The 25,497-nt window shown below is 37.6% G+C and overlaps 6 protein-coding genes across 13 annotated transcripts; 4 read left to right on the forward strand and 2 right to left on the reverse strand.

The window, feature by feature from the left end:
• Positions 1-287: 287 nt before the first annotated feature.
• On the forward strand, positions 288-1,086 carry LOC114878866 (coiled-coil-helix-coiled-coil-helix domain-containing protein 2-like). The gene is made up of 3 exons (XM_029193142.2): positions 288-436; positions 604-968; positions 1,046-1,086. The coding sequence occupies exons 1-3, from the start codon at positions 402-404 to the stop codon at positions 1,054-1,056; spliced, it is 411 nt and encodes a 136-aa protein (XP_029048975.1). The 5' UTR covers positions 288-401; the 3' UTR covers positions 1,057-1,086.
• Positions 1,087-1,639: 553 nt separating this feature from the next.
• LOC114878856 (mitochondrial Rho GTPase) lies at positions 1,640-5,635 on the reverse strand. Of its 5 annotated transcripts, none has more exons than XM_046288030.1 (14): positions 5,128-5,635; positions 4,835-5,040; positions 4,710-4,760; positions 4,541-4,642; positions 4,428-4,469; positions 4,175-4,340; positions 3,994-4,114; positions 3,720-3,912; positions 3,385-3,651; positions 3,091-3,303; positions 2,806-3,002; positions 2,497-2,535; positions 2,235-2,306; positions 1,640-1,872 (listed from the first exon to the last, which is right to left on the reverse strand). In XM_046288030.1, the coding sequence occupies exons 1-14, from the start codon at positions 5,324-5,326 to the stop codon at positions 1,746-1,748; spliced, it is 1,995 nt and encodes a 664-aa protein (XP_046143986.1). In that variant the 5' UTR covers positions 5,327-5,635; the 3' UTR covers positions 1,640-1,745. The 5 variants fall into 5 exon arrangements, with proteins under 5 accessions (XP_046143986.1, XP_029048961.2, XP_029048962.1 ...); XM_029193128.2 differs by having other exon boundaries at positions 2,229-2,306; XM_029193129.2 differs by lacking the exon at positions 2,235-2,306 and having other exon boundaries at positions 5,128-5,634.
• A 302-nt stretch (positions 5,636-5,937) lies between these two features.
• LOC114878853 (allergen Cr-PI-like) lies at positions 5,938-12,023 on the forward strand. 2 transcript variants are annotated; one of them, XM_029193119.2, is made up of 9 exons: positions 5,938-6,082; positions 7,658-8,103; positions 8,379-8,719; positions 8,836-9,120; positions 9,221-9,708; positions 9,788-10,326; positions 10,407-10,543; positions 10,619-10,910; positions 10,976-12,023. In XM_029193119.2, the coding sequence occupies exons 2-9, from the start codon at positions 8,034-8,036 to the stop codon at positions 11,881-11,883; spliced, it is 3,060 nt and encodes a 1,019-aa protein (XP_029048952.1). In that variant the 5' UTR covers positions 5,938-6,082; positions 7,658-8,033; the 3' UTR covers positions 11,884-12,023. The 2 variants fall into 2 exon arrangements, with proteins under 2 accessions (XP_029048952.1, XP_029048954.1); XM_029193121.2 differs by lacking the exon at positions 5,938-6,082 and adding an exon at positions 7,293-7,344.
• A 96-nt stretch (positions 12,024-12,119) lies between these two features.
• On the reverse strand, positions 12,120-13,182 carry LOC114878795 (troponin C). The gene is made up of 3 exons (XM_029192996.2): positions 13,080-13,182; positions 12,392-12,812; positions 12,120-12,255 (listed from the first exon to the last, which is right to left on the reverse strand). Exons 1-3 carry the CDS (start codon positions 13,080-13,082, stop codon positions 12,227-12,229), a joined length of 453 nt encoding a protein of 150 aa, XP_029048829.2. The 5' UTR covers positions 13,083-13,182; the 3' UTR covers positions 12,120-12,226.
• Positions 13,183-13,277: 95 nt separating this feature from the next.
• LOC114878855 (palmitoyltransferase ZDHHC8) lies at positions 13,278-22,758 on the forward strand. Of its 3 annotated transcripts, XM_029193125.2 has the most exons (11): positions 13,278-13,591; positions 14,428-14,702; positions 14,842-16,229; positions 16,366-16,487; positions 16,546-16,703; positions 16,771-16,943; positions 17,028-17,222; positions 17,297-17,441; positions 18,013-18,227; positions 18,294-18,488; positions 19,640-22,758. In XM_029193125.2, the coding sequence occupies exons 3-11, from the start codon at positions 16,138-16,140 to the stop codon at positions 20,352-20,354; spliced, it is 2,010 nt and encodes a 669-aa protein (XP_029048958.1). In that variant the 5' UTR covers positions 13,278-13,591; positions 14,428-14,702; positions 14,842-16,137; the 3' UTR covers positions 20,355-22,758. The 3 variants fall into 3 exon arrangements, with proteins under 3 accessions (XP_029048958.1, XP_029048959.1, XP_029048960.1); XM_029193126.2 differs by lacking the exons at positions 13,278-13,591; positions 14,428-14,702 and having other exon boundaries at positions 14,838-16,229; XM_029193127.2 differs by lacking the exons at positions 13,278-13,591; positions 14,428-14,702 and having other exon boundaries at positions 14,857-16,229; positions 18,315-18,488.
• Positions 22,759-23,058: 300 nt separating this feature from the next.
• LOC114878862 (RNA-binding protein with serine-rich domain 1-B-like) lies at positions 23,059-25,278 on the forward strand. The gene is made up of 5 exons (XM_029193139.2): positions 23,059-23,695; positions 23,790-23,918; positions 24,009-24,317; positions 24,407-24,654; positions 24,735-25,278. Exons 1-5 carry the CDS (start codon positions 23,691-23,693, stop codon positions 25,019-25,021), a joined length of 978 nt encoding a protein of 325 aa, XP_029048972.1. The 5' UTR covers positions 23,059-23,690; the 3' UTR covers positions 25,022-25,278.
• Positions 25,279-25,497: the final 219 nt, after the last annotated feature.

A 25,497-nucleotide genomic window follows, 5' to 3' on the forward strand; every position in this document is an offset into this window, starting at 1 on the left:
ATTTAATTACAATTCATCTAACATTGCAGCCAACATTATGAGTTGCATATTATATAAGGTGAGGTAGATTCTGAATAATAAATTGCATTATTAATTATAGTAAGAGCATATAAGGGAATCATAGATGAAAATGATTAATATTTAATTGTATTAATGCTTTATTTCTTTAAATATTCATCAATTTCGATACAAACTGAAGTCTGTCTCTTCTATACGAAACAATTTATTTCTTGTCTGCTTTCTAGAAGGTTCATGGATTGTTTTAGAGTTTGCGCAGTTCGATGACATTGCGTAACTTATCGGAGGGTTTCAGAGTCTCTGTTGCAGTATCACAAGAAAGTTCTAAGAGTGTGGACGTTTAAGCGATTATACGAAATCCTTTGTGCTAAAAATCATAAAACATGCCTCGACGAGGACGTGCTCCAGCTCCAAGGGCGTAAGTATCTTTCCTCCAAATCGTACATTTCATTTTCTGTATATTGCGCATAAATATTTGTATAATTATACGACGTTGATCCTACTGAAATTGCGCGATACTTTGATCATGTTGAAAACGTGGCCAAGAAAAGTATAAACTTATTTTTTAAACTTATTCTTTTTTAGGGCTAGGCCCGCTCCTGTCGCTCGTGCTCCAGTTCCAGCACCTGCTCCTGCGACAACACCCATGATGGCCCAACCTCAACAACCATCCCTCATGGGACAAATGGCCGCTACCGCTGGAGGTGTAGCCATTGGTTCTGCTGTTGGTCATACCATCGGACATGCTGTAACCGGGCTGTTCAGCGGAAGTTCTAACGAAGCTGTTGCACCTGCTGCAGCCCCTGCACAAGCTGCACCAGCTTCTGCACCTGCTGGCAGTGCTTGTGCATGGGAGGTTAAACAATTCTTGGAGTGCGCTCAGAACCAGTCAGATCTTACGTTATGCGATGGTTTCAATGAAGCTCTTCGTCAATGCAAAGCTTCTAATCGTAAGTTTTAAATGATTAAGTTGAATCTATCTAATTAAATGTTGCAAACTAATGAAATTACTTTTTTTAAATTTCAGATTTAATTTAAATATATATGTTTCTTAAACAGGGGTTAGCATTTGAATTTTAGAGAAATTTAGGAAGAGTATTATTCAAATTATTTGATAGTATAAAAATATTCTGAAACAAGATTATGTTAAGTATAACCTGCATGTACCTATTATATAAATGTTATAATCTGTATATGTATGGAATTGGAATAGGAATAAATTGATTTCTGTGTACAACACAAGGCAGACCTGGATTATGTATCTAAAGTAATAATAAAAGTAACAAGAACCTAATTCCCTTTTCTTAACTAACAATTTGTTAATAATCTATAGCAAAAAATAATTCCTGCATTATACTTAGTACAGTTTTTAGTAACCTAAAATATATAGAGATGTTAAAAACTGTGTATAGAAGCATTGTGCAAGACTGATATGTATTATTGTGCAACATTGACACGTATTCTAATTCCTTTTAAAGTCTGGTAAGAATGTAGAATATAAATTACTAATATTTTAATTGCTAATATTAAAAAGCAAAAGTTAACTTATAATGATATGTAATAGTATCATTGTTTAAGAATAATTAGAAACGTTATGAAGTAGTCAAGGATATATAAGAAATTAATGATTTAAGAACATAGTTTATTAACTTAACGCGTTTTCCAAAGACGGTTTTATACTTCACCAAAAGAGGCAGTTAAATGTGCATGAAAAGAAATATGGTAGACTATCTTTTCTCTGTATTTAATACACGCATCACCACAAAACCGGCAACAGTAGCGACTGCAATTCCAAGGCCAGCCTTCCACCAGACGATTGAATCCCCTTGCATTAGCCCAAACTGATTTATATGTCTGTAACGTCAAGAATTAATTTTCATAGGGACCGAGAAAAAATTATATTAATTCTCCGGTTATGAGAAAACTCGTGTATACACACATATCATAGTGTAATTAAATAACATGACACACAACCCTATAACGAAGTTATAGCTAGTTCTTTTAGATATTTCAATTTCACAAAAATATAACACACATAATATAAAAAGAAATGTATGTGTGAAATGTTTTTCTGAAAAGTCACGACAAAAATTCAAAACCCATTTGTATTTCATGCTCATGCAAAAAGAAAAAAAAAGACAATATTCGTAACATTTCATATTGTAAGTCGTGAGCACACCGTGAAATTAACAGAAACTTATAATACGAACAAAAACCTTGTAAAAGAACTCCACCATTGAGTGGGTGAGGGTTTGACAAGCAACATGTGGACCATACGCCTCAAAGGACTGAAAAGATTTATGACCTTGTTATAATAGTCTTAATCATGCGGCATCTTCTGAGCAAATCGCCTAGCACATTTGACGACTGTATATCTGGTGTATACGTGCAGTGAAGTACGAATAAAACAAAAAAAAATGTGATTCACGATTTGCTCAAGCTTACAATGCTTACGTTGTTGCAAAAATTCAGACCAACCTGTCTCTGTAAAATAATACCCATGCTCCTTGAAAGCGGCTAAACATGAAATCTTTTTGTTAGTGTCTAATAATAATTCATTTTAAAGGGCATCTTTTCTTAAAAACTATAGAGAATATAAAATAAAAACGTTTGACAGCAACAAACAAAATGCAACACAACTTTGAGACTATTTACGTTGAGATATTTTCTCTTCTTCTGTGATAAGTAAATTTGATTGTTTCATAAAATAATTACATTTTTGGGGCGTTGTAATAGTTGTATAAATTATATCTATCAATAAAGAATGTTTTAAAGAATTATACTTACGGAAAAGCTGCCATTGTTGCTAATTTAACGAAGATTTCACGTCGTACTGTACGGGAGATGCTATACGGTTGTGGCGGCATCAATTTGTACTTATTGCAAAAACTTACTGGTTGCAGCAAATACTCTTGTTTTACTTCAGACAGATCACTCTTATTTGCTATTATGAGAACAGGAATTTTACTGTCTGCAAAATATTTCTGTGAAAGGAAGAAAATTAATTTCATTGTGAAGTTGTATCGTATGCTTCAGGATAGAATTTCTTTGAGAATGTAACAAAAACCTTACAATATAAATTCGTGCGATGTATTCAAATGATTTAGGATTACTAGCATCATAAACAAGAGCCGCCGCATCACATTGAATTTGTGCTGGAGTTAAAGCATCTTGAACATTAAGTATATTTATGTCCCGCAGAATTATTGTCTTCTCTTGGCCATACACATGTACCGTATTCACGGTTACATGCGAATTCGACGGCACCATTTCATCGGTTAATTTCTGCAACAATGTCATATAAGTACTTTAATATTTTTAAACTTATTTGTAATGTATTATATGTACGTACAAAAGTATACGAACCTCAAGTTTTGGATCTACAAATGTTCTACATAATGTTGTTTTTCCACTACTTTTCGGACCGATCACATGACAACTATAAACATTCCTGCTTGATTGTTTCTTTGCCAAATCCAACTTCTTTTCACGAGTAACCACGATTGCGTTTGTTTGACATTCGTTATTATACATGTTGTACCCCAAATACGCCATATATTCTAGAGTTTTTCGTACATTAGTCAGAGTTAATAATGCCCACTGACACATGTACCCTTGAAATGTGATCCATCCCTATTGAACAAAGCAGTAAAAAAAGTAAATCGATGAAACAATCAAGCAATAACGAACGAAAAATATACCTTTTCATTAGTTGGTACAGTATATTTATACTCGTCACCCCAGGGTGCTGTTAAACATCGTGAAAACAATGACTCCAGTTCAGAAGGCGAAAGAGCACCGTCCCGATCACGATCGTGTTGCATAAATAACAACGTTAAAAATTCTTGACCTTTGTGTGATAATTCAGTTGTACAACCAACAGGAACCTTTAGTCTACGTAACACAATAAGAATATGTAAAATATACATAAAATATATATGTATTTCAAATATCTCTTATTGTTTCTATACTAACGGTGGATTTATGTATTCTTTAGACATTTGTAACTCATTATCATAACCGAATTTTCTCAACACAGCCCAAGTTGTTTCATTTCTTCCCCGTTGTATAAATAAACATTGTAAATACATAAAACCTGCGAACAACAAAGACATATTCCTGTACTAGTTTTTATGCATTATTCAATGCAAGATACCTTTCATGGTAACGCATCCGTTACAAATGCCATCTTGGATATTTTTTGATAATACAGCTTTCACATCCTCCAAAACCTGTGGTTGTAACGGAGTGTTGAAGCACCATTGTTGAAATGCATTTAGTTCCATATCGTTTAGCAAACCATCATTATCCAAATCACATATCTATACGAAATAATGCAACGCATGAATAATTATACGATATGCGAGCACAAGAAGAATGTACAAATTTATAAAAATTTATATGCTTACTTTAAAAATTCTCTGAAGCGCAACTTTACATTCTTCTGTAAGCTAAACATTGTATTATATTAGTAAACTATACTTAAATCTTTATAATTAAACATACTTTTAGTAAGTCCTACCTCTTGGGTATCATAATTGTATAATGGTGTGGTAGGATGCAAAACAGCTTTTTGTGCATAATAAAATGTTTCTGAAACATTTTGTAATGTTTTGGCAGAACACTAAAACCAATAAGACATAAATTAAAAATCTATTTTAAATATATACTAATATAATCATAACATTTACCTCGATACAGCTTTCAATTTCAGTGAATTCTTTCATTATAGGATATACAGCCTAAAAATAGAAAAAAAAATCTATAAATATGAGTAAACAAATGAAATGTTACAAGCTTCATTGTTACACCAAACCTCAATGGTCGAATAATCAACAAGATCAATCTTGTTTCCTACAAGGACCACCGGGCAACGATTGTTGGATGAACATCGTCTGATTAATGGTAACCAATAAGTAGCTGCTCTATCCAATGTATCCTCATCTACCACAGAATATACAACGCAAATTACATGTGCCTTTTGAATTTCATCGCTTAATTGGTCTTCAGTTTGCTCTGCAGCTGAAAATCAAACATGATGAATGAAACCATGAAACTCTATGAGATTGTTTTTTAAAAAAGCATTATGCAAACATCATTCTTATGTACCCGAATAATCAACAATGTGGGTAGGAACCTGCTCAGGGGTGACATCAGCCGGTATTGTGATCTCTTCTGCTTTGCAGGGCACATCTTCCGCGTATTCTTCGCTTACTAACGATAGTATCAGAGAAGTCTTACCAACTCCACGATCGCCGATCAACAGAATTCTGACGTTGCGCCTGGGCGCGACTGGACGTTGCACCATGCTGATTTGAATGATATACTTATCGCACGTAACAGCGGCATTCACCGCCTAATTTTTTAAGGGCATCTTTGTCGTTTTCTAACGAAATCTTCGGTACTCTTCCCTAACCTATACTCGCACCTTACCACGGCACCAGCAACAAAACGTCACTTCTTCGTAATTTCTCGATCTATTACGACGACATTTTATCACAGATTATGATCTATACGATTGGAAGTCACTGTATGATCTCCCTAAATCCTTGTATATAGATAAAAAAATGTGTTGCTTCACCCGCTACGATTGAACTTGTGCTTCGAGGGTGGGCTTTTCAAGGTTACGTTCAGTACTTCAAATGACAGTATATACATATATAAAACATATACACGTGCACGTGTAAATGTAGAAAATCGGCTGAGAAAATGAAAGAGATAATTTGATTAGGAGCATAGGATCGAAAGATAATCTAATTTCGAATTAAATATTTCGTCGAAGAAACAGCAATCTAAATAGAAAATAATTCTATTTGTGGAATGAATTTCATGGATCCGTAGCGCCTACATTTAAATTACCCGTTGCGCTCGATATACCTGGAAATCGTAGAAATCGATAGTACTTGAATATATCAGTGTTTCACACCAGTTTCAAGCATCAGTGGATCAAGTAAAAAATTTGTTATCACAGATTATAATCAAGATATAATATTAGAACAAAGACATATCTGATAGTAAGTTCAAACTTAGAAGAAGGAGAGGAGAAATTATTTAAAGAATACAGGTATAAATGTTTAAAATATAACTTTTGTATTTGAAAAATTTTGTTCTGAAATTTGGTTAGATATTGCAAAATTAAAGGCGTACTATTGCATCAACATATTAAAATAAAAAGATAGTTAATATAAAAAGATACAGGGTAAAATAAGAAAAAAGTTACAATTGATTGTGCTGCTATTATCTGAAACCTAAGTATATTTTTGCTTTTTTATGTTATCATACTTTTGCGAGATTCGTTTTTTCTTGTTTTTATATGCAATTATTCGTAGCAAGCAACCTATCATCGTGTACGCAAAAAAGTTACTTATCGTTAAAAAGAAAAATTTATTAAATGATATTACTGCAAAAATATTATGAAACTTTTGCTTATTAACATTTCAGAAATGTTAAAAGTCAAAATGAAAAAAATTGTATTATTGCATAGATCATAAAAGCCAGCAATTTTACAATTTAAATTAGCGAAAGTCTTTTACGAAGAAACAAAATGAAAACAATTGAATCTTAATTATCTCCCTGCATGTTTACTATTGGAAAAATTGCTTATTGATAATAAGTTTTCATTGTCTTTTCTTTCTACCCCCCAGGGATATAAAAAATACTGTCGAAACATTTAAGAGGTAAACAAAGTGATAACCCTTGCGCATATAGTCACCTGAGAGTTCAAGACTTATTATCTTATATTATCCCGCGCGTGAAGATACCGATGACCCTCAATATTTTGTGCCCTCTTTGCAAGTGTGCAAAAAATGTTGAAAAATATTTCGATAATTTAATTGCGAAATATTTAAATTCAATATATGCTTTTTGATAAAAATTTCACGTTGAAATATAGTCGATCAATACTTTTTTTTACAATTGTTATTTGTTAAATATTCAAATACCTATGTTTAATATTTTCAGGAGAATACCTTACATGGAATATCTAAAAAAAAAATAAAATTAAGTTTACCTCGTACTGTTTTAATAATAAAGCATATTGAAATTATAATAAGAATATAATTGAATATACAGGGTGTTCGACAACAGGTGGGCAAAATGTTAAGGGGTGATTTTAGGGATCAAAATAAGACTAAAATCAAGAATAACGAAATAGCGTTTGCGACTTTGTTTTCCAATAATTAACGTTTAAATATTCGAGTAAAAAGCGCCTGAAAGCTGCAACCCGCCCAGCACCGACGACTGAACGTCGGATCAGCAGGGGTCGGTACAGTCATAATCAAGAATCGAAACCGAATGGTGGAGTACCGAGAAACAGAATAGCACGAGGTAAGTTTTTACTATTCAACGATTCTTGGTTATGACTGTACCAACCTCTGCCGACCTGACGTTCAGTCGTCGGTGCTGGGCGGGTTGCAGCTTTCAGGCGCTTTTTACTCGAATTTTTAAACGTTAATTACTTTAAAACAAAACCGCAAACGCTATTTCGTTATTCTTGATTTTCGTCTTATTTTGATCCCTAGAATCACCCCTTAAAATTTTGCCCATCTGTTGTCGAACACCCTGTACATTTTTACTTCAATTAAAAATTTTTACCTCAGCAACTGATAGTGTCGATTTTAATCTCTATCTCTTCTTTCAGGTACCATTTTCCTTGAAGTTTAATGAATAATGATGATTTATAATAAATACAGTTGAAACGGTACTACTCTGTAAGAAATGAAGAAGAAAATTTGCAAAGTATCTTATGAAGTATACGGCCGGATAAGAGGTGTCGAATTTTTGGTACAACAACCTGATACAGAATCTATTGACGATGATACGTATCATCATCGGTTAACCTTCGATCGGATGCGTCGAACACATTCGAAGTAGCAAAGGATATCGCGGGTAGACCGCGAAATCTTGAGGGAGGTGGGTCGGCAGGTCGCCGATAAACGTTTTCTTCGATAGGATTTGGGTATAAAAGCCTGCTCGAACATTCAGTAAGTATCACATTGTATTATTTGATCTATACAATGAGGTACTTATTTGTCCTGTTAGCTCTTGTGGCTTTTGCCGCCTGTGACAGCAGCAAACAACGTGCTGGTAAGTTAACACTTCAAACTTCTACCTATAAAATTTTCATACTCTGAAACATTTTGCAAGAGTGCTATAATTATTACCTTGTTCAGTATCATTACTATGTTTCTGTTTCCATTGAAAACTTAAACTATGTTGCTATAATTTAGAGTATAAAAATTTCAACTTGAGTTACTTGTTTTCTTCTTTACTTATTCAGTCCATAGAATTTAATACGATACAACATTCTATGACTCTGCCACAATGTCTTGGTATTAAACACACTTTTATATTCGTTATAGCTGACCAGGAACTCCTAAAGAAACAACAAGATTGCATCCAGCTCCTGCAAAAGATCACACAAGACATACCGAACCCACAGCTCCAGAACTTTGGCGAAACATACGACATTGAAAGCAATGCTCATTATTACGACAACCCGATCATAGTGAAATACTATGCTGGTGTTGTAAGAGCTGGTCTGGTCCAACCTAAGGGTACCATGTACAGCAACTCCATCAGCCAACTGCGCAAAGAAGTTGCCCTCCTGTACAGGATCTTGTTAGATGCCAAGGACTACCCTACCTTCCTGAAGACTGCTGCGTGGGCTCGCGTTCGTGTCAACGAAGGACAATTCGTCAAGGTATAAAAGCTACATAAAGAGAAACTTATTAATATATCAGTTGAGCTTGAAAACTTTTTTCTAATCTCTTAACTTTTATACATACTGTATACTTAAATTTATATTCGTACGAATAGGCTGTTGCTGCTGCTATCCTGACCCGTAAAGACACACAGGGTGTTATCCTTCCTCCAACTTACGAAATCTTACCCCAATACCACTTGGACGCTAGAATTATCCAGGAAGCTCAAGAAATTGGCTTCCAACAAGCAATCCAACAGAGCATCCAAAACATCCTGATCCCAGTCAACAGCTCTGCAACTTTGGCTCACGAGGAACAACAGCTTTCTTACTTCACCCAGGATGTTGGTCTTGCCTCATACTACAACTATGTCAACCTTGCTTCCTACATTTTGGAAAGTGTAAGTATCTAAAAAAAAAATAGCCAACAAATATTTTCATTAAATATTTGAAAAAAAGTTTATGGAATTAATGTGATCGATATTTATTTATAAATATTAGGAACAACAAGAACAGCAACAAAAACAACAACAGCAAAAACAACCCTTGGGTCAAGAACAGTACCAACAACAGATTGTAGGAAAATACTTACAACAAGGAGCACAGGACCAACAAAACACCATCGGCCATGGAGCCCAATACTTGTACCTCCACCAACAACTCTTGGCACATTACGAACTTAACCGTCTCTCCAACGGACTTTGCCCCATCCCGTACACTGACTGGACCAATGTGAAAAATCTCTACCAACCTCATCTCCGCACCCTCAACGGACTTGAATTCCCAGGCCGCCCAGACAATCTGCAACTGAAACCACAAAAGAGCAATCTGATCAAGTCTGTCATGACTTTGGAACAAAGATTGATGGAAGCCATCGACTCTGGCCATGTCATCACCCCACAAGGCATCTTCCTTTCTCTTTACCAACCCCAGGGTATGAACATCCTTGGTGACCTGATCGAAGGTTGCGGCAGAAGCGTCAACCCAAGGTTAGTCTTCTCTGAAATAATACGAGCTGGCGGTTAATTAGTATGGTTACATGTTTAATACTTCATTATTTTCAAACAGGTACTACGGAAGTCTCCAAGCTGTAGCTCGCAAACTCCTTGGCAATGCCCCTGAAGTCGAAAACGTATGGGACTACACTCCATCTGCTCTTGAACTTGGACAAACCGCTGTTCACGACCCAGCCTTCTACCAACTGTACAAGAAAGTTATGAGACTCTACAAACAATACCAACAATCTCTGCCTCCCTACCAATCCACCGACCTCATCCTTCCCGGTGTTACCATCCAGAACGTTGATGTCAGCCAACTGATCACCCTCTTCACCAACTACTTCATCGACCTCGATGCCGTTACCGTTCAACGACCTGACCAAACCATGCAACAACAACAAGACACTGTTCAACAACACGTCAAGGCACACCTCAAGAGGTTGGACCATCATCCCTACCAATACCAAGTCATCGTTCACAGCGAACAACAAGTCGCCAACGCAGTTGTCCGTGTCTACCTTGGACCGAAACACGACTACAAGGGTCGCCCCATCAGCATCTCCCAGAAAAGGCATCTCTTCGTCGAACTCGACCAATTCTACCACAACCGTATGTTACAATATTTTCCTTCTAAACAATTATGATTTACTTACGAATGATTGTCTCATAATATTCGGTATACTTTACAGTCCACCCTGGCCAGAACATCATCATTAGGAACTCCCAACAAGCTCCGGGACAGAGCGCCGATTGGCCATCAGTTTCCCAGATCCAACAAGGTGTCAGCGATGCTATCCGCTCTCAAGAGCCATTCTACGTTACTCAGGTTAACCAATTACCCCGATTTTTTATAGTAAAGTTATAAAAGATTAGAAATTCATAACGAAATCTATGATTACAGCCACACCAGATCTTCAGCTTCCCTGCTAGGTTGAGCCTCCCCAAGGGACAACAACAAGGTTTCCCCATGCAATTCGTCGTTGTGATCACCAACTCTGGTCCACTTAACGTCCCGTACGGTCCAGTCATCCCAGACCAAGCTCTGACCTTCCAAGAACAACAATTCCAGATCGTCAACCCTGAACAATACCAACAACTGAAACAACAGAGCCTCTCTCAAATGACCGGTGGAATCCAACAGAACGTGGAAGTCTTCTCCGAAAACTTGGTCAACGCTCAACAACAAATTGAAGGTGATTTATCAACGACGATAAAACGGTCTTAGATACACGTTCTACAATACCTTTCTTTTTTACAGCCGTAAGGACCCACTACGCTAATGTCTACACCAAATACCACGGACAGTATCCCTACACCCAGATCCAGAACCCAGTCGGTGAAGGACAAGACATGACCTGGATCAAGAATGTTGCCGGAGTAGGTGGCGCAGCAGCACCCGCGCAAGGATTAGGATTATCTGGACAGTACCAACCACAAATGCAACAACAATTCCTGAATCAACCCCGAGGCCACTACAGACAGCAACGCATGAGCTGGGGAACACCCTCTGCCCAAGGTTTACAAGGTGCACAACAGGTTGGACAAGGTCCCGAAGTTGTCGTAGGTACTCTGCCAAACGTACAAATTGGTCAACACGAACAAGGAAGTCAACATAGCGTACAAGGTGGTCATCATAACACACAAGGAGGTCAACAAAGCGTACAAACTGGTCCACACAGCGTACGAGGTGGTCAAGGTGTCCAATATGGTGTACCTCTCCAAGGTGGTCAAGGAATCCAAGGCATGAACGTTGGTCTCCAAGGAGTATCAGGATTGTCTGGTGTTGGAGCCCAAGGTGTCCAGGCTGTGAAAATCGCATACGGTATGGAAGGAGCCCAAGGAATCGGCGGTGTTCAATCCTGGGCATCTCAAGTACAAGGTGGAATCCAAGGAACTGGAATCGTCGCTAGCGGACAACAACACGCCGGTGGTTTCCAGGGTGTCTACGCTCAACCGCAAACCGTTCAGGACCAGACTGTCTACGAATACTACCAGAACAAACCCATCTCCGAAATAATCGGTGGTGCCATCTCTCTTGACGGCAAACCCCTTGGTTTCCCGTTGGACAGACCTCTGACCGCTGGTGCTCTCAGCGTCCCCAACATCTTCGTCAAGGACGTTCTCGTCTACCACGCTGGACAACCCACCAACGACATCACTCAGTAAATCCAGTTCCTATTGGCGAAGCGCGCGGCATCGCAAGAAGCCGTACGCATTTACGACGGACTTAGTGCGCAAAATCTTGTAACATTAATGTAACAAACAAAAAAAAAAAAATCGATTTATTGATGTATCATAATGAATAAATTGCTTTAAAAAGCAAATGTTTATTATAAAATCTGGTCTCCACAATGTACACACCTTATAACCATAAGATCATAGGATTAAGTCGAACAAGTTCATTGCCTTTAAGTCATAGTTTTATTAAACAAATTTGAAGACACTAGGATCAATAAGAATGCCGAATTAATAATTTTAACATAGACTGTCCTTTGCTTTCAGAACGTCATCACTCTCCAGTCATCATCTCCATGAATTCTGAAACAAAGAAACGGTACATCCATCACTCTATCATCGTCATCACTAACGCATCACGAAAGAAAAATAGAAGAGAAATCTAATCAGGATGGCGAAGGTCATGCGATCCCCTTGTAACAAGCGAAACATTACACACCATCGAAGTCAACCGTGCCGGATCCATCGGTATCAATTTCAGCTATTATACCATCAAGATCCGCGCTAGTTAGTTTGTCGTCGAGAGCAGCAAGAATCTCCTTCAAGGTAGCAGTCGTAATGTATCCATTTCCTTCACGATCGTATAAACGAAAAGCTTCTTTCAATTCCTCTTGCATCGCTTCAGCGTCCTCCTCTTCCAGGAATCGACCAGCGATCCTGCAGAATTGATCGAAGTTCACTTTTCCGGTCCCTTCCGGATCGTTCTCCGCTATTATAGCATTCAGATCAGCATCGTCGAACAACTGACCCATCGTGTTCAATATCGTTGATATTTTCAGGGTGTCGATCAGGCCGCTCTTGGTGGTATCGAACATTTGGAATGCTTTTCGCATCACGGCCATCTTTTGCTCGTCTTCCTCCTGCAAACGCGAAATGCGAAGGATAATAATAAAATATTGATTGAACTTTGAAACGTTTCATCACAGATTACGGTCAATTGGAAAAGTTGGAGTTAAAGGCGAATAAAAGGAAAAATTGAAAGAAAACTAATTCTTTTTTTTTCTTTTCAGGTCACTGCGATGCAAATTCATCTCACTAATCAATCACACGAGCGGCTTCGATGGAACGCGAACACGGAGATGTAAAAATGAAAAGGTCTACCGTGAAACCGTGACCGCGACACTTACCATGCTGACTGATATCTCGCACGGCGGACGACGGACACCTGAGGTACCGAAGCTTTTCCACCCCGGTATAAAGACATCGTCCACGTCTGGTAAAGCAGCTAGAAAACTGGTGGGCGCAAAAATAGAGCGACGCGACGAAAAATGAAATATGTTATAAGTAGATCTTCCGCGAAACGGAAGGCCGACGTTAAATCATACTAGATTGCATTGAACATATTTGCTGGCTAACTTGAGCTTCTTTTTTTTTAGTTTTCTTATCAAAACCGTAACAATTTAAGGATACTTCAAAGGATAATTCTAAATGAAAGAAGAAACCAAGGTACCTCTGCTGCAAACACGAGGGTATGAGTAAATTATGAATTATCAATACCATATAGTTATGTTAAGATTTTTTTAAATAACAAAATTCCATTTCATTTATCTGTTCATCTAGGGACATCGCTTGTATATTAGAAAATTGCATAAACAGAGAGAGAGAGAGTGTTCATTCATGAAACGTTAAGAGAGTCGAGGTAAGTTGGAAAAAGAAAAATTGCCTGTTATTTGTCTTGCCAGAGGATGCATTAAAACGTTTTCAATGGTAATGATTGTATTAACAGAAGTGCATCCAAAGTGGCTCGGAAGGGCAATTATTCAGAACTGACCGAGTGTCATATAAATTTGTCTATCTTCACGCAAATGGTTATAATTCTTGGGCGATGGAAGAACGTCGAGTAATATCCATGTGCAATTTTCATACCGGGTTGCTGTTCTTAGATCCTACACCCACACGTTGAGAACTGTTACAACATCAACGTATATACCTGGCTTAGTGTACCGGTGGAAATATAACAAGTCCTCGTACTCTTTCCGAACGATTCATCAACGAATCACGCGATTTCCCAGACGCGAAGGGAATTTAGATATTTTTATTTCTAAACGTTTCCTTTTCATTTTTTTTTTTTTTTTCTTTCTTCTTACTTGACTTGTTTCTTACACCTCCAGCTAATTCCATAAGAATTCCAAGAGCGCTTGTAGCAACACCATACATTTCATTAATCTATTCTTCTTCTCTTCTACATTCTATAATCTATAATGATAAGAATTTAGTATTTTTATATGTATACAAAATACTGAAGTAACAAAAATGGATCATACCGGGTAAAGTTTCATCGTTCCTGTAAAAAAGGTTTACGCCAGCTCTATAAATAATGCGAGACGATCAATCAACCGCGACAGGTTGATGAGGACAAGATCATCGTTTTGAATGTCACAGGAATGCAAGAAACATTTGTATTTGTCCGATTTTCATTCAGCTGAGCCTGATTGTTACGGGCCAACGAAATTTATCTCATTAAAAATATTTTAGGCACGAGCGCATCGTCACCATCGCCATCATCATCGTCCTCATCATCATCATCATCATCCTCGTCATCGTGGGTGATGTTCGTCTTGTCAATGCTCGGTAGGCAGTGACAACGGGTTTTCAAGCGTGCAAAAGCAATTATGTGACGGTGCCAAGTTCTGAAAATCCACGTCCCCTTGGCAAGAGTTCGTGCTCATAAGCCGACTCGTTAGAGAAGTATGCGGATGCTGCCCCTCCTGCTGGATCCATCATCGCGAAAAATGAATACCTTCTCCTTGGTAATGTCATCTGTTCCATTTTTACTCGTTCTAACAGGGTAGTCTTTATCAGCTGTTAAACGAAACTGCGAATACGGTAATTTTGTAATTTTTACAATTGTATTTAATTATACACCTAATTATAACTATATAATTTCAGGGGTATTTCAACATTTGGGCCATTTGTGAATTCCTGAAAGTTGGAAACTTTGTTGTAGTATTCATGAGAGTATTTAAAATCCTACTTAAATTAGAAGCAATGCGGTATTTAAATTTTATCTTTCCATCGTTTGAAAATGAAATTACGGAAAACGTCAGAGTAGATATATGTACAGTTCTGGTAGCGACACAGCCGGAAGCTTTCCTCCAGTTAAACACGTAAACGGTCAGCGGGAGTCTAAATTTATTTTCCATTAGAGATTTTCTATAAAGAAACGTACACGTTGCGTCGTGTGTTAAATAATAGCAAAGTTTACATAATAAAGCTCGGTGGTATGTGGCATCGGTCTGATCCTCAAACGCGCAACGTGGGTGGTAAAAGCATCGTTACTAATAGAACGTACGATGATTCGCAAACCATGAAATTAGCTGTAACCATCGCGTGTGCAAACCTGATATCTTTATACAAATCGAATGACGTTCTATGTATCAGTAAGAGATACCTTATTGATTCCATGTGGCCCGTAACGACGGAATTCTTTCCCTTAATTTCTGTTTCATCTCGTTGGCCTCCTGCCATACTTCCTAATATAGCAACGACGCACCGCTTCTTCCGCGACAGTTTTTTTTATTCCTTATTATTACGAAATTTAAATCATTATCTGCTTTGGAACACAATTTATAAATTACGAATTTCATTATCGATATTTCCTCCCTTAGAAAAGTTTAACCGCGAAAAGTTTGAATTAAAAGTTTCACAGACCGTCGGTAAGGAAGATTTTTCTTGGAAACACGATGGGCGTTATCGATCGGTAAAAAAGAAAATTCAAAATTGCGAAGCTTTAGAAATATCGCATCGAACGACATTAAGCTAATAGTGCAATTTTACTAGGAGAAAATTGTGAAAGTGAACCGCAGGTCTTGGTGGATCGCATTGCGGAACACTCGTGTTAGAGGGGGCACGGCTCGCTGTCGTGCACGATATATACAATATATGTATATATATTTATATATGTATGTCAGCACGGTAGTGTGTTCGCGGACCGTGTATGCAGAAGCGTTTAAATATTAATCACATTACGGATGTTTTTGCCCGTGTGACGCGCGCGTAATAGAAGGAACGATTATCAAAATGCCACCGATGTACAGACATAACGAGAATGGAAGTCCGTGCTAAATACGGATCGCACAACTTGCAAATAAGCAGCGCCGATGGACGCGGCCATGTTTTCTGGTAGCAGAAATCTTACCCATTAATAATTTGTTAATCGTCGAACCACGAAGTGGAGTGTGCAGAATGCCGAAATGCGATGTGAAGACAAGGTATCTACCAGCCACATTTGCCTGGACAGTCCTACTCAGCACCACGACACTCTTCTTCTGTTTTCCGTAAGTTTTGCACACATGTCTGTCTTCTTCTATTCTCGTCAGAGACTGTGATATTTGTGCTCCTGCTTTCATCGTTCAAAGTTTTTCTTAGTGTTTTGAGACGAGCGTACCAACACTTATCATTTTAATCTTTCAGATGTCAATATTATGTGTTTCGATGGGGAACATGGGTACCTGCGCTACAAGGAGTCATCACCTTTTTTGTTCTGGCAAATTTCACGTTAGCAACATTTATGGATCCAGGAGTTATTCCGAAAGGTATGTCTTTACATAAAATGAAGGTGAAATTTTTTAAGGGATACATCTTTTTTTAAAGCACCTCCTGACGAAGACCGAGAGGATGACTTCCATGCTCCGTTATATAAAAGTGTAGAAATCAATGGAATTACAGTTCGTATGAAATGGTGTGTCACATGCAAGTTTTATAGACCTCCACGTTGTTCACATTGTAGTGTTTGCAATCATTGTATCGAGGTTTGTACTAAATGTAATTAACATTTTTTTTTATTTTAAATTTAACGTTTTTTTTGTATATTTTCAGACATTCGATCATCACTGCCCGTGGGTGAATAACTGCATCGGTAGGAGGAATTATAGGTTCTTTTTTTTCTTTCTCTTGTCTCTCAGTTTTCACATGCTCAGTATATTTGGGCTTTGCCTGTATTTTGTATTGGAGCGTAAACAACAGTTGGGCGAAGTGGATACAATTGTCGCGTATCCTTTTCTTCGAAATTAATTACTGTCCAGTGAAGTTATAATACGTAATCTTACACGATATAATCCTTAAATTTAAAATAGACTTGTACTCATGGGAGTGGTTATACTTTTGTTCATTCCAATATTTGGACTGACTGGCTTTCATGTAGTACTTGTTTCTAGAGGACGTACGACAAATGAACAGGTAACGGGTAAATTTAACGGAGGCTACAATCCTTTTTCTCATGGTTGCTTACACAATTGCTGTTATACGCAATTTGGACCACAATACCCCAGGTAATGTTCTAGTCGATTGAAAACCAGGATCGTTAATCGAAGTAATTAGTAATTGCGATATTGTAATGTTTCAGTTTAATTAAGCCTGAAAAGTATTCAGGAAAACGACGCGGAGTTTCTACATCTGAGATATCGACTATAGGCAGTGAGAACCAGGTAAAAACCTACATGGATAGCAGCAATGGTGTTAGAAATGCCAGTTCAAATGCTTACAATAAGGTAAGAGCTAGTGCAACTTTGCTTCTGACACTACATACATGAAGACTTTACAACTGTAAATAGGCACTTCCTCTTTAGCATGCAATTTTATAATGCTTCATCGGTGTATAACATACGAAGCTGTACGTAGTTCTATCATAGATATGTAATTTATTTTGCTTCAGGAAAGTTACAGATCTGCACTCTTTCGCCGCGCTTCGATGCTTTTATCAATACATACAAATGCTAATTGCAAATTGTAGTGCACGCACTTCAATGCGTTCAAAAGGCGTTTCTTGCACGATCTTTCGAATTCTTTGCCTTTGTTCGTTAATTTTCAATTTCTTTCTTTAGAGTACGATTTCGAGCAACGATTCTTCCTCTCAGTAATATCCTATTAACACCGTTGGAAAGTTGCAGTTATTTTCTTACTCAGTCCCATGTTCCTTATCCAATTCCTGGCTGAACGTCAGTATTTCCAAGAAACGTGCGTTATTAATGTACAATAGCGTGCTACGATAATGAAATAATGAATGTTACAAATGAATGTTCCAACAAAGATAGTTATCAAATGCATTAATTTTAATTCCAGTTGTCCCCTGGACGAGATGGTTCGGACACGGATATGGAACCCACTGCATCTCAGTCCGCGGATTGCGAGCCTACACCTCCGCTACAAAGACACGGTTCTAAAAGCAATTTCTTCCTGCCACCTGTGGAGAACAACGAGTCTCCCAGGCATCCACCGCCGTCGCAACATCGCCATCCAATGCATTACACTAGAGGCAGCCCTCACACAAGGCCAAGGTAAACGAATACAATAACAGGAAACGATGTTTTCGTGTGTTAATTCATTTTTCTAATATACATAAGGTACGTTGTCAATACCTATAGGGGAATGAACGGCTCTCGAAGCCATACGCCTGATCCATTATCGCCAGAAGCAAGCGGATCACCCGCCGCAGCTTCCCAAAGAGGTCAAGGACAGGGGGGTGCTAGTCCAACGACACAACGGATCAAAGCTATCGGAGTACCTACTCCACTCGCCATTTCCAGTCCTATTCGCAGGTACGTTTATCCTTCCTTATCGCTTACAAACGAAAATAGAACAATTACGAATCTATGTTGAATATATATTTCAAGAAATATATGAATTCTGCAAAGTAAATAGTGTGATATAAAGATGATGAAATATATTTGTTCTATTCCGTGGACACTTAAAAGTACTTTTTGAAATATTAAGTATTTAATAAATGTACATTTCTTTTTTTTTTTTTTTTTTCTTCTTCCTTTAATTGTACGCCGCGGCGTTTCACATTGCACAAAATTTATCTCGATGTAGAGAGCAAGAGGGAAGCGCCACATTTAGTAATTAGTTACATTGCATTTCTTGAGCACGCTATCAATACAAATTGAACAATCTCCTTTTATTCAATGTCCTGTTTGCAACCTGTTTCGACATGATGTGAAGCCTGTTTATTTTTTCAGATTCCCTATCCCTCACTATGAACACCTCACTCTTGCTCTTATTCTTTCTTCCCTTATATTCTCTCACCGCTATTCTCGCCTTCTGAATGACGAAGGAACGTGATAATATATAATGATAAAACGCGTTGCGCGATTGTAGATCACGATAATATAAATAGAGAATTAGTTTCTCTGCATGTACATATTACAAGATATATGGTATATAGATAAGTTTGTGTCCCACTGCAGGGGGTGGTAACTGCAAGGAGCTGCTTTCTACCATCATGTTGCAACCTACTGCAGGTAAACACGAACTTCATCCTACGAGGACATACCGTAGTTTAAAGTTATGCTTTCTTGCATATATTTCATACGTATATTATATACTTAAGAGAAAAGCATACTTAAATTTAAATATATATATATATATATACATGTATATACATATATATATATATTTTTACACACATATCAGTCGACCAACACGCAAGTAAATGTCCATATATATGTATTTCCTAGGTTCGCTACCTTTTTACGTTGTTTCTTGGATAGATGCTAATTTTATAACAGGAATGATGCGCTGTTCTCTCTCTCTTGTATGTTTCGCCAGAGCCGTATTTGTATGGCTACAATGCTCAAGCACTCGCATATTCATCTTGGTTCACTGTATTATTGTGCATTTGTCGGTTATTCAAACATCAAATTAATCGGTATCAATGTTTGGAGATGAAAGTATCGTGTGTCTGTTACAGATCGAACCCAGGTACGCCGACGCAGGTTCGTCGGCCAGATTTTATAGGAGTTAACGAAGCACCAACGTATTATGATGTACAGCAAGGAAATAATACCGGTGTTGGTAGCGGTGCCGTTATAGCTGGTTACAGTCCACAGCGTCGTTTCTTGTCGGAAAGTGAGCTCGTTCGTCAAGGTACCGAACATTCGTACTCGAGAACTAACAATACCGTTGACAACATTCGAGAGTTAGCGGGTTCGCCTCAACGTGGTGTCTACATGTGGAAAGATAATTCACCTGGCAGCTATCCAGCTCCAGCTGGTGCGACGGGAAACGCGACAACGCATCAGTCGCCATCGCAAAGACCACCGCCGCCGTCGTCGTCGTCGTCGTCGTACGATTATTATCGTTCAAATCCAACGAGTCCTACGCAACAATTGTACGCCAATGCTCCCAGAGCAGCCTATCATCCTGCAATGAGAGGTGGAGTACCGGTCTTCCCACCGCATCAACAATCGCCGCAAGTGAAACGAAAAGCAACGATGGCGACGCCAACCACTCCAACGTCGGGCGATACGCGTCGCAGACCAATGTCGTTTGTTAGAGCCTTAGAAATGACGGATTCCATGGAAATGGTGTCAGCGCCTAACGATAACAGATCACAACGGCCCACAACGCCGACACCGGATCGTGCTAGTGTCTACGATACGATGAACTATGAAATATCTGTATAGCCCACCTTTACGGTCTCCGCGCCAACCTGCGGCTGGACGGAGATTGTACAAGAATTGCCGGCAACGTTACGCGTCTCCTGTTCGAAAGAGGAAAGAACGTACGCCGCTTACGAGATATCCGTCTGAATCATCGTGTCGAAGCAGCTAAACATTCTATGTCAAATGATATTAATCCCGGTCGAGATATCATAAGTTCTTCCGGTCCAAATATTCATCCATTATCGATATACTTTATTGAAATATTGTGAGAAGAAGCCGATTATTTTCCTGAACGAACGAACGAACGAACGATGAACTTGATACGATGGTATCATTCGCGTTTCTGTTGTCTGTGGAATGACAACTGATAAACGAGAAGAGTCTTGGTGAAAAGAAGATATCGTCGGTGTTCAATTATTTTTCATCACAAACTGGCTAATATAGAAAAAAAAGTGTTATTAGGTCTTATTTCGCGTTGAACGGACGACAATGTATAAGATTAATATAAACGTTTCGTTTCAACGCGGAGTTTACCGTCAACGTAAGACTGTTGTGTCATGTTACTAGCAATATTTTTCATTTGTCCGTTGATTAACGAAGGAACATTTCGATTCTACATGTAGAGACGAGAACGAAACGTGTTCGTTTATCCGAGGGAAAAAAGAAGAAGCGTTCGGACCGATTGACGATTTAAGTAATCGAGTCACGAAATGCGTCAACGAAAGTAATTCCGAACGCTTAGGGATAATTCGCTAAGCGATATACTCTTGCTAACGATCGAGCTTGTCTCGCTTAGCAGCAAATAATTCTATTTTTTAGTACACAGTAAGGTCAGTTTAGATTTTTATACCATGATGTCGTGACTCAATTTCTAGAAACGCAGCATCGGTTGATTCCCGTTCCTTTCGTTTTCCTCTTCTTTGTCTCGAATACACACGCGATTCAATTAGTAACAAAGAACATAGGGATTATTATTGCGAGCATTTTTTTTTTTTTTTTTATCAGGCTCGATTTTGATCACATCCATGCTCTTCGTTTCTGGTTTTTAACGACATACACGAGAAAAGAACGGGATCAAAATCGAGTCTTCCAGTGTAGTCTCCTATTCTTCTATTGATGCGAGAACAATTCGTGTCCGTTTAACAAAGGGTTACTTAATCGACTTAAGTCATTATCAGGATAGAATAACAAATTCTGTGTAAAATAATCGTGAAATGTGTAGTAAATTTTTAATATACATATTTAACAATATTTATACGTAAATAATAAGACTTTACAATGATTTCATTTGTTTGTTATAAATGATAATTTTATCGATGTGACCACTAATACGATCAATTGGATTTTTACGAGTAAAAAGAGAATAGTTTAAAAAAGAAGTAAATATACGAAAGAGAACATTGTGTGAATGCGGGAAAAAAAAGTATGTAGTACGAATGAATGTATACCAAGAGAACATTAGAGCATTGCATGAAAAAATGAAAAAAGAAGAATAAGAATGAAAGATCAGCGTGTTTCAAATGTTTACAGTGATGAATGATCTACTCGACGAAAAAAAGAAGAAAATACACAAAAGATAAACAATGGACTTTGTTAAAAATGAAAAAAAAAAGAAAAAAGGGGAATACAATTTTGTAATATATTATATATTGCATAAATTTATTGGTATATCTACTGCTACTACTAAGTTTGTAATATACCCCGCTTTTAAAAATTGCATGCCGGTTTCTGTATTATGTATTTGAATGCGAGACCAATATTACTATTTATGCAGGCTTAAATGAATAACTGCGAACCGTGTATGCGTAAGGTAATCGCGAAATACGGTGTGTCCGTTTACCTTACGACGAATTGATAATCGAATTATTATTGTTAAATAGCACATATCGTTCAGCTAAAGGGCTTATCGAACATCGAATATTTCCAGGCTAAAGGGACATTTTCTCGGCGACTAATCCTATATTTGGTAAAAAATGAAAGAGAAACAGATATACTGCTATTATTAGACATATATTTCTTCCAACGTTGGCGCTACAGATAAAATACGCGTTACTCATTCCTTCTCTATGTTGAGTTACATATATTTTTGTTTTACTTTTACAATGAGCTGTGCCAAATCAAGGAAACATACGATTTTCCATATTCCACATCAATTATGTAGTTTTTACACTCAGAGAGCACTTACAAGCAAAACAAAGTAACAAGAAGCAAAGAAAAAAGAAACAAAAAACTGGTACAACAATTAAAACGAATTGGTTTAGAGAATTATGTGTAAGGTGTGACGAATGTTTAGTGTTTATAATTCGGTGTACTTGTACATAAATATCGCTCGTTATTATCACTTAAATGTACATACATATACATTTCGGTACTTACGTATCGCTGCAGCAATCTACAAAAATAAAATCCATGAAATACAAGCTAATAGTATTGGAAAAATTTTTTATTTTATTCTAGAGTTGCCGACCGTCAAACTCTACGAGGGATCTATTTTTAAAAAGCGCGCCATATAGTGTGAGTGTTCGCTAAAGAGATCAGCAACAGCCTAGTCAACTTTGGTCAACTTAGGAAGCTTCCTTTTAAAGTTAATAGGTAAATATTCATGTTTTTCATCCACCAAATAGTTTATCAACGATATTAACAGTAAATAAACTAAAAATATTTCGGTTTTGAATAGTTACAATGATAAAATTACTATAAGTTTCTAAGTTTGAAATGTTAATGCGTCATAGGGAAATACGTTTCTTTTATTCACGATGAAAAAGTCATGATTATCTCAAAGTTTTCAAAGTTTAATAATCTGTAACGTTCAATAAGCATGTTTCTGTGATTTTAATATTTATTACCCTATTTTTATTATGAATAACTAATTATGACTGATACGAGTATAAAGCGTTGTATTTTACGACGTGACCTTGAAAAAAAGATGTTTCAAAAAGGAGAGATAACATTATTTATGTCGCAAAAGTTCTAATATATTTAAAAATGAGCATTTTACAATCAGATTTTTATAGTTTTACGATTTGTATGATATGGCCGCAAACCCGGCGGGAATAACGATGCGAGCGCCGCGTCATTGTATTGGTAATTTTGTATCGTTACTTCGTAAACTTCGTATGTTGTTCCATTATGACTCGATAATGGATTTAATTTCTTAATTTTCGGTATTGTATACTGTTTAGTGTTGTATATTGTTTAATACATAACTAACAGCGGGAACGTGTCTTGCGAGAAGAGGTCGATTTTTTTTTAGCGGCACCGTCCGCCATTATTGGTGTTTGCACGGCGTTCAACGACGTTTTCTTTCGTTTATTGACGACGAAACCGCACCTATAACACGAAAATTTGTATCATACTATGATGTAAGTAACGTAAATTACTGTTTTCTTATTTTTATTTAGTTTATTTCGTTCGTCTGTAACCTCATCATTATCGAGTGTTTTCATGTGAACACAGGGCACGCAGCCGTAAGGACAGTACTGGTAAAAGCGATTCCGAAGCAACGGACAAAGAAAATAAAAGGGAGAAAGGTAGAGAAGTAGTCAGGAAGAAGCGCGCTGCTTCATCGTCGAGCAGTGGGAGTAGGTAAGGAAATTAAAACATTTTTCTGTGAAATATAATAATGAAACTGATGATCATGTTTGTACGATGCTTTTATTAATCATATTTTTATAGTTCATCGGACAGCAGCTCAGGTTCATCGTCTACAAGTAGTGGAAGTAGTTCCAGATCGAGTTCTACTTCAAGTACAAGCTCTAGCAGTTCAGGAAGTTCTTCTGGAAGTTCTAGAGACAGAGGAAGAAAGCGAAGTCGCAGTAAAAGTGTTGATGCTTCGCGCAGACACGATAATAAGGAAAAGGAAAGAGAAAAAGAAAGGGAAAGAGAAAGAGACAGGGACAGGGATAGGGATAGAGACAGAGAAAAGGATAAAAAGAAAAGTAGCAATTCTGTGATTGATAAACCTAAACCAAAAGGACGCTCTAGGTAAAAATATTTGTCCAATGCGTATTGGTAAAATAAGTTCTCTCTTATTTGTAACCGTTTTTATTTTTTCTTTGATTTGTATTTTATAGATCACCTTCGCCGCGTAGGAAACGCAGGGAAAGGTCACCAATTCCTAGACCAACAAAAATACATATTGGACATTTGACGCGCAATGTCACTAAAGAACACATTATGGAAATATTTTCCACGTATGGTCAAATAAAAATGGTCGATTTTGCAATGGATAAGCTTCATCCTAATCAAGGACGAGGCTTTGCTTACGTGGAGTTCGAAACAGCAGACGAGGCTGAAAATGCAATGAAACACATGGATGGTGGTACGTTCGAGTTTGTAAACTTTTCTAACTTATTGTCTTAACGTGTATCGATAACGATAATGTTTCATTGTACTATACAGGACAAATAGATGGTCAAGAGATTACTGCTGCCCCAGTATTATTACCAAAACCACGACCGCTACCGATGCGAAGGATGTCACCTCCAATGGGAAGAAGACCACCACGATGGGGTGGTGGCGGTAGAAATACTCCTCCACGTTATCGCAGACGTTCACCTCCAATTAATCGCCGTAGAAGCCCACGGCCACCGAGACGTAGACCAAGAACTCGATCGCGAAGTCCCCCAAATAATCCACGGCATCGTCACCGTCGTTACACGAGATCAAGCTCGAGCAGCTCGCGATAGCAATTTTCTTTGTACATATAAGATAAGAACTGAATTTGATCAAACACAGTTTATCCTGGTTGGTCGTCTTAATATATTAAGCAAAGCAGTTTTTACCGATTCGTTCAAAAATATCGACAGGGAAGTGTACGCACTCAAAACAGTTCACGACGGTATTACGGTAATTTACATTTCTTAATGATGGTGATGATTGAAATACCGTTCGTGATTCGCAAATTGTTTTTCAAATATATATCAATTTCACACGTGACATAATATATTGCTGCTATTGATTGGTACCTGAAAGCCGGTGATCCTGGGCAAAAGAATGTGTTCTAGATATTGTGACGTAATAATATTACATATAGACACGAAGACTTCAGAAAACAATTTTAACTGCAGTATCTATTATCGAACTTATCGTCTTATTTTTCTTTCTGAGGTCTTTATGAACTATACAAGATGTTCAGGCTTGGTAAAAGTACTAGAAACGACAA

This window comes from Osmia bicornis, chromosome 11 (assembly GCF_907164935.1).
Source record: "Osmia bicornis bicornis chromosome 11, iOsmBic2.1, whole genome shotgun sequence".
NCBI classification, from domain to species: Eukaryota; Metazoa; Arthropoda; class Insecta; order Hymenoptera; family Megachilidae; genus Osmia; species Osmia bicornis.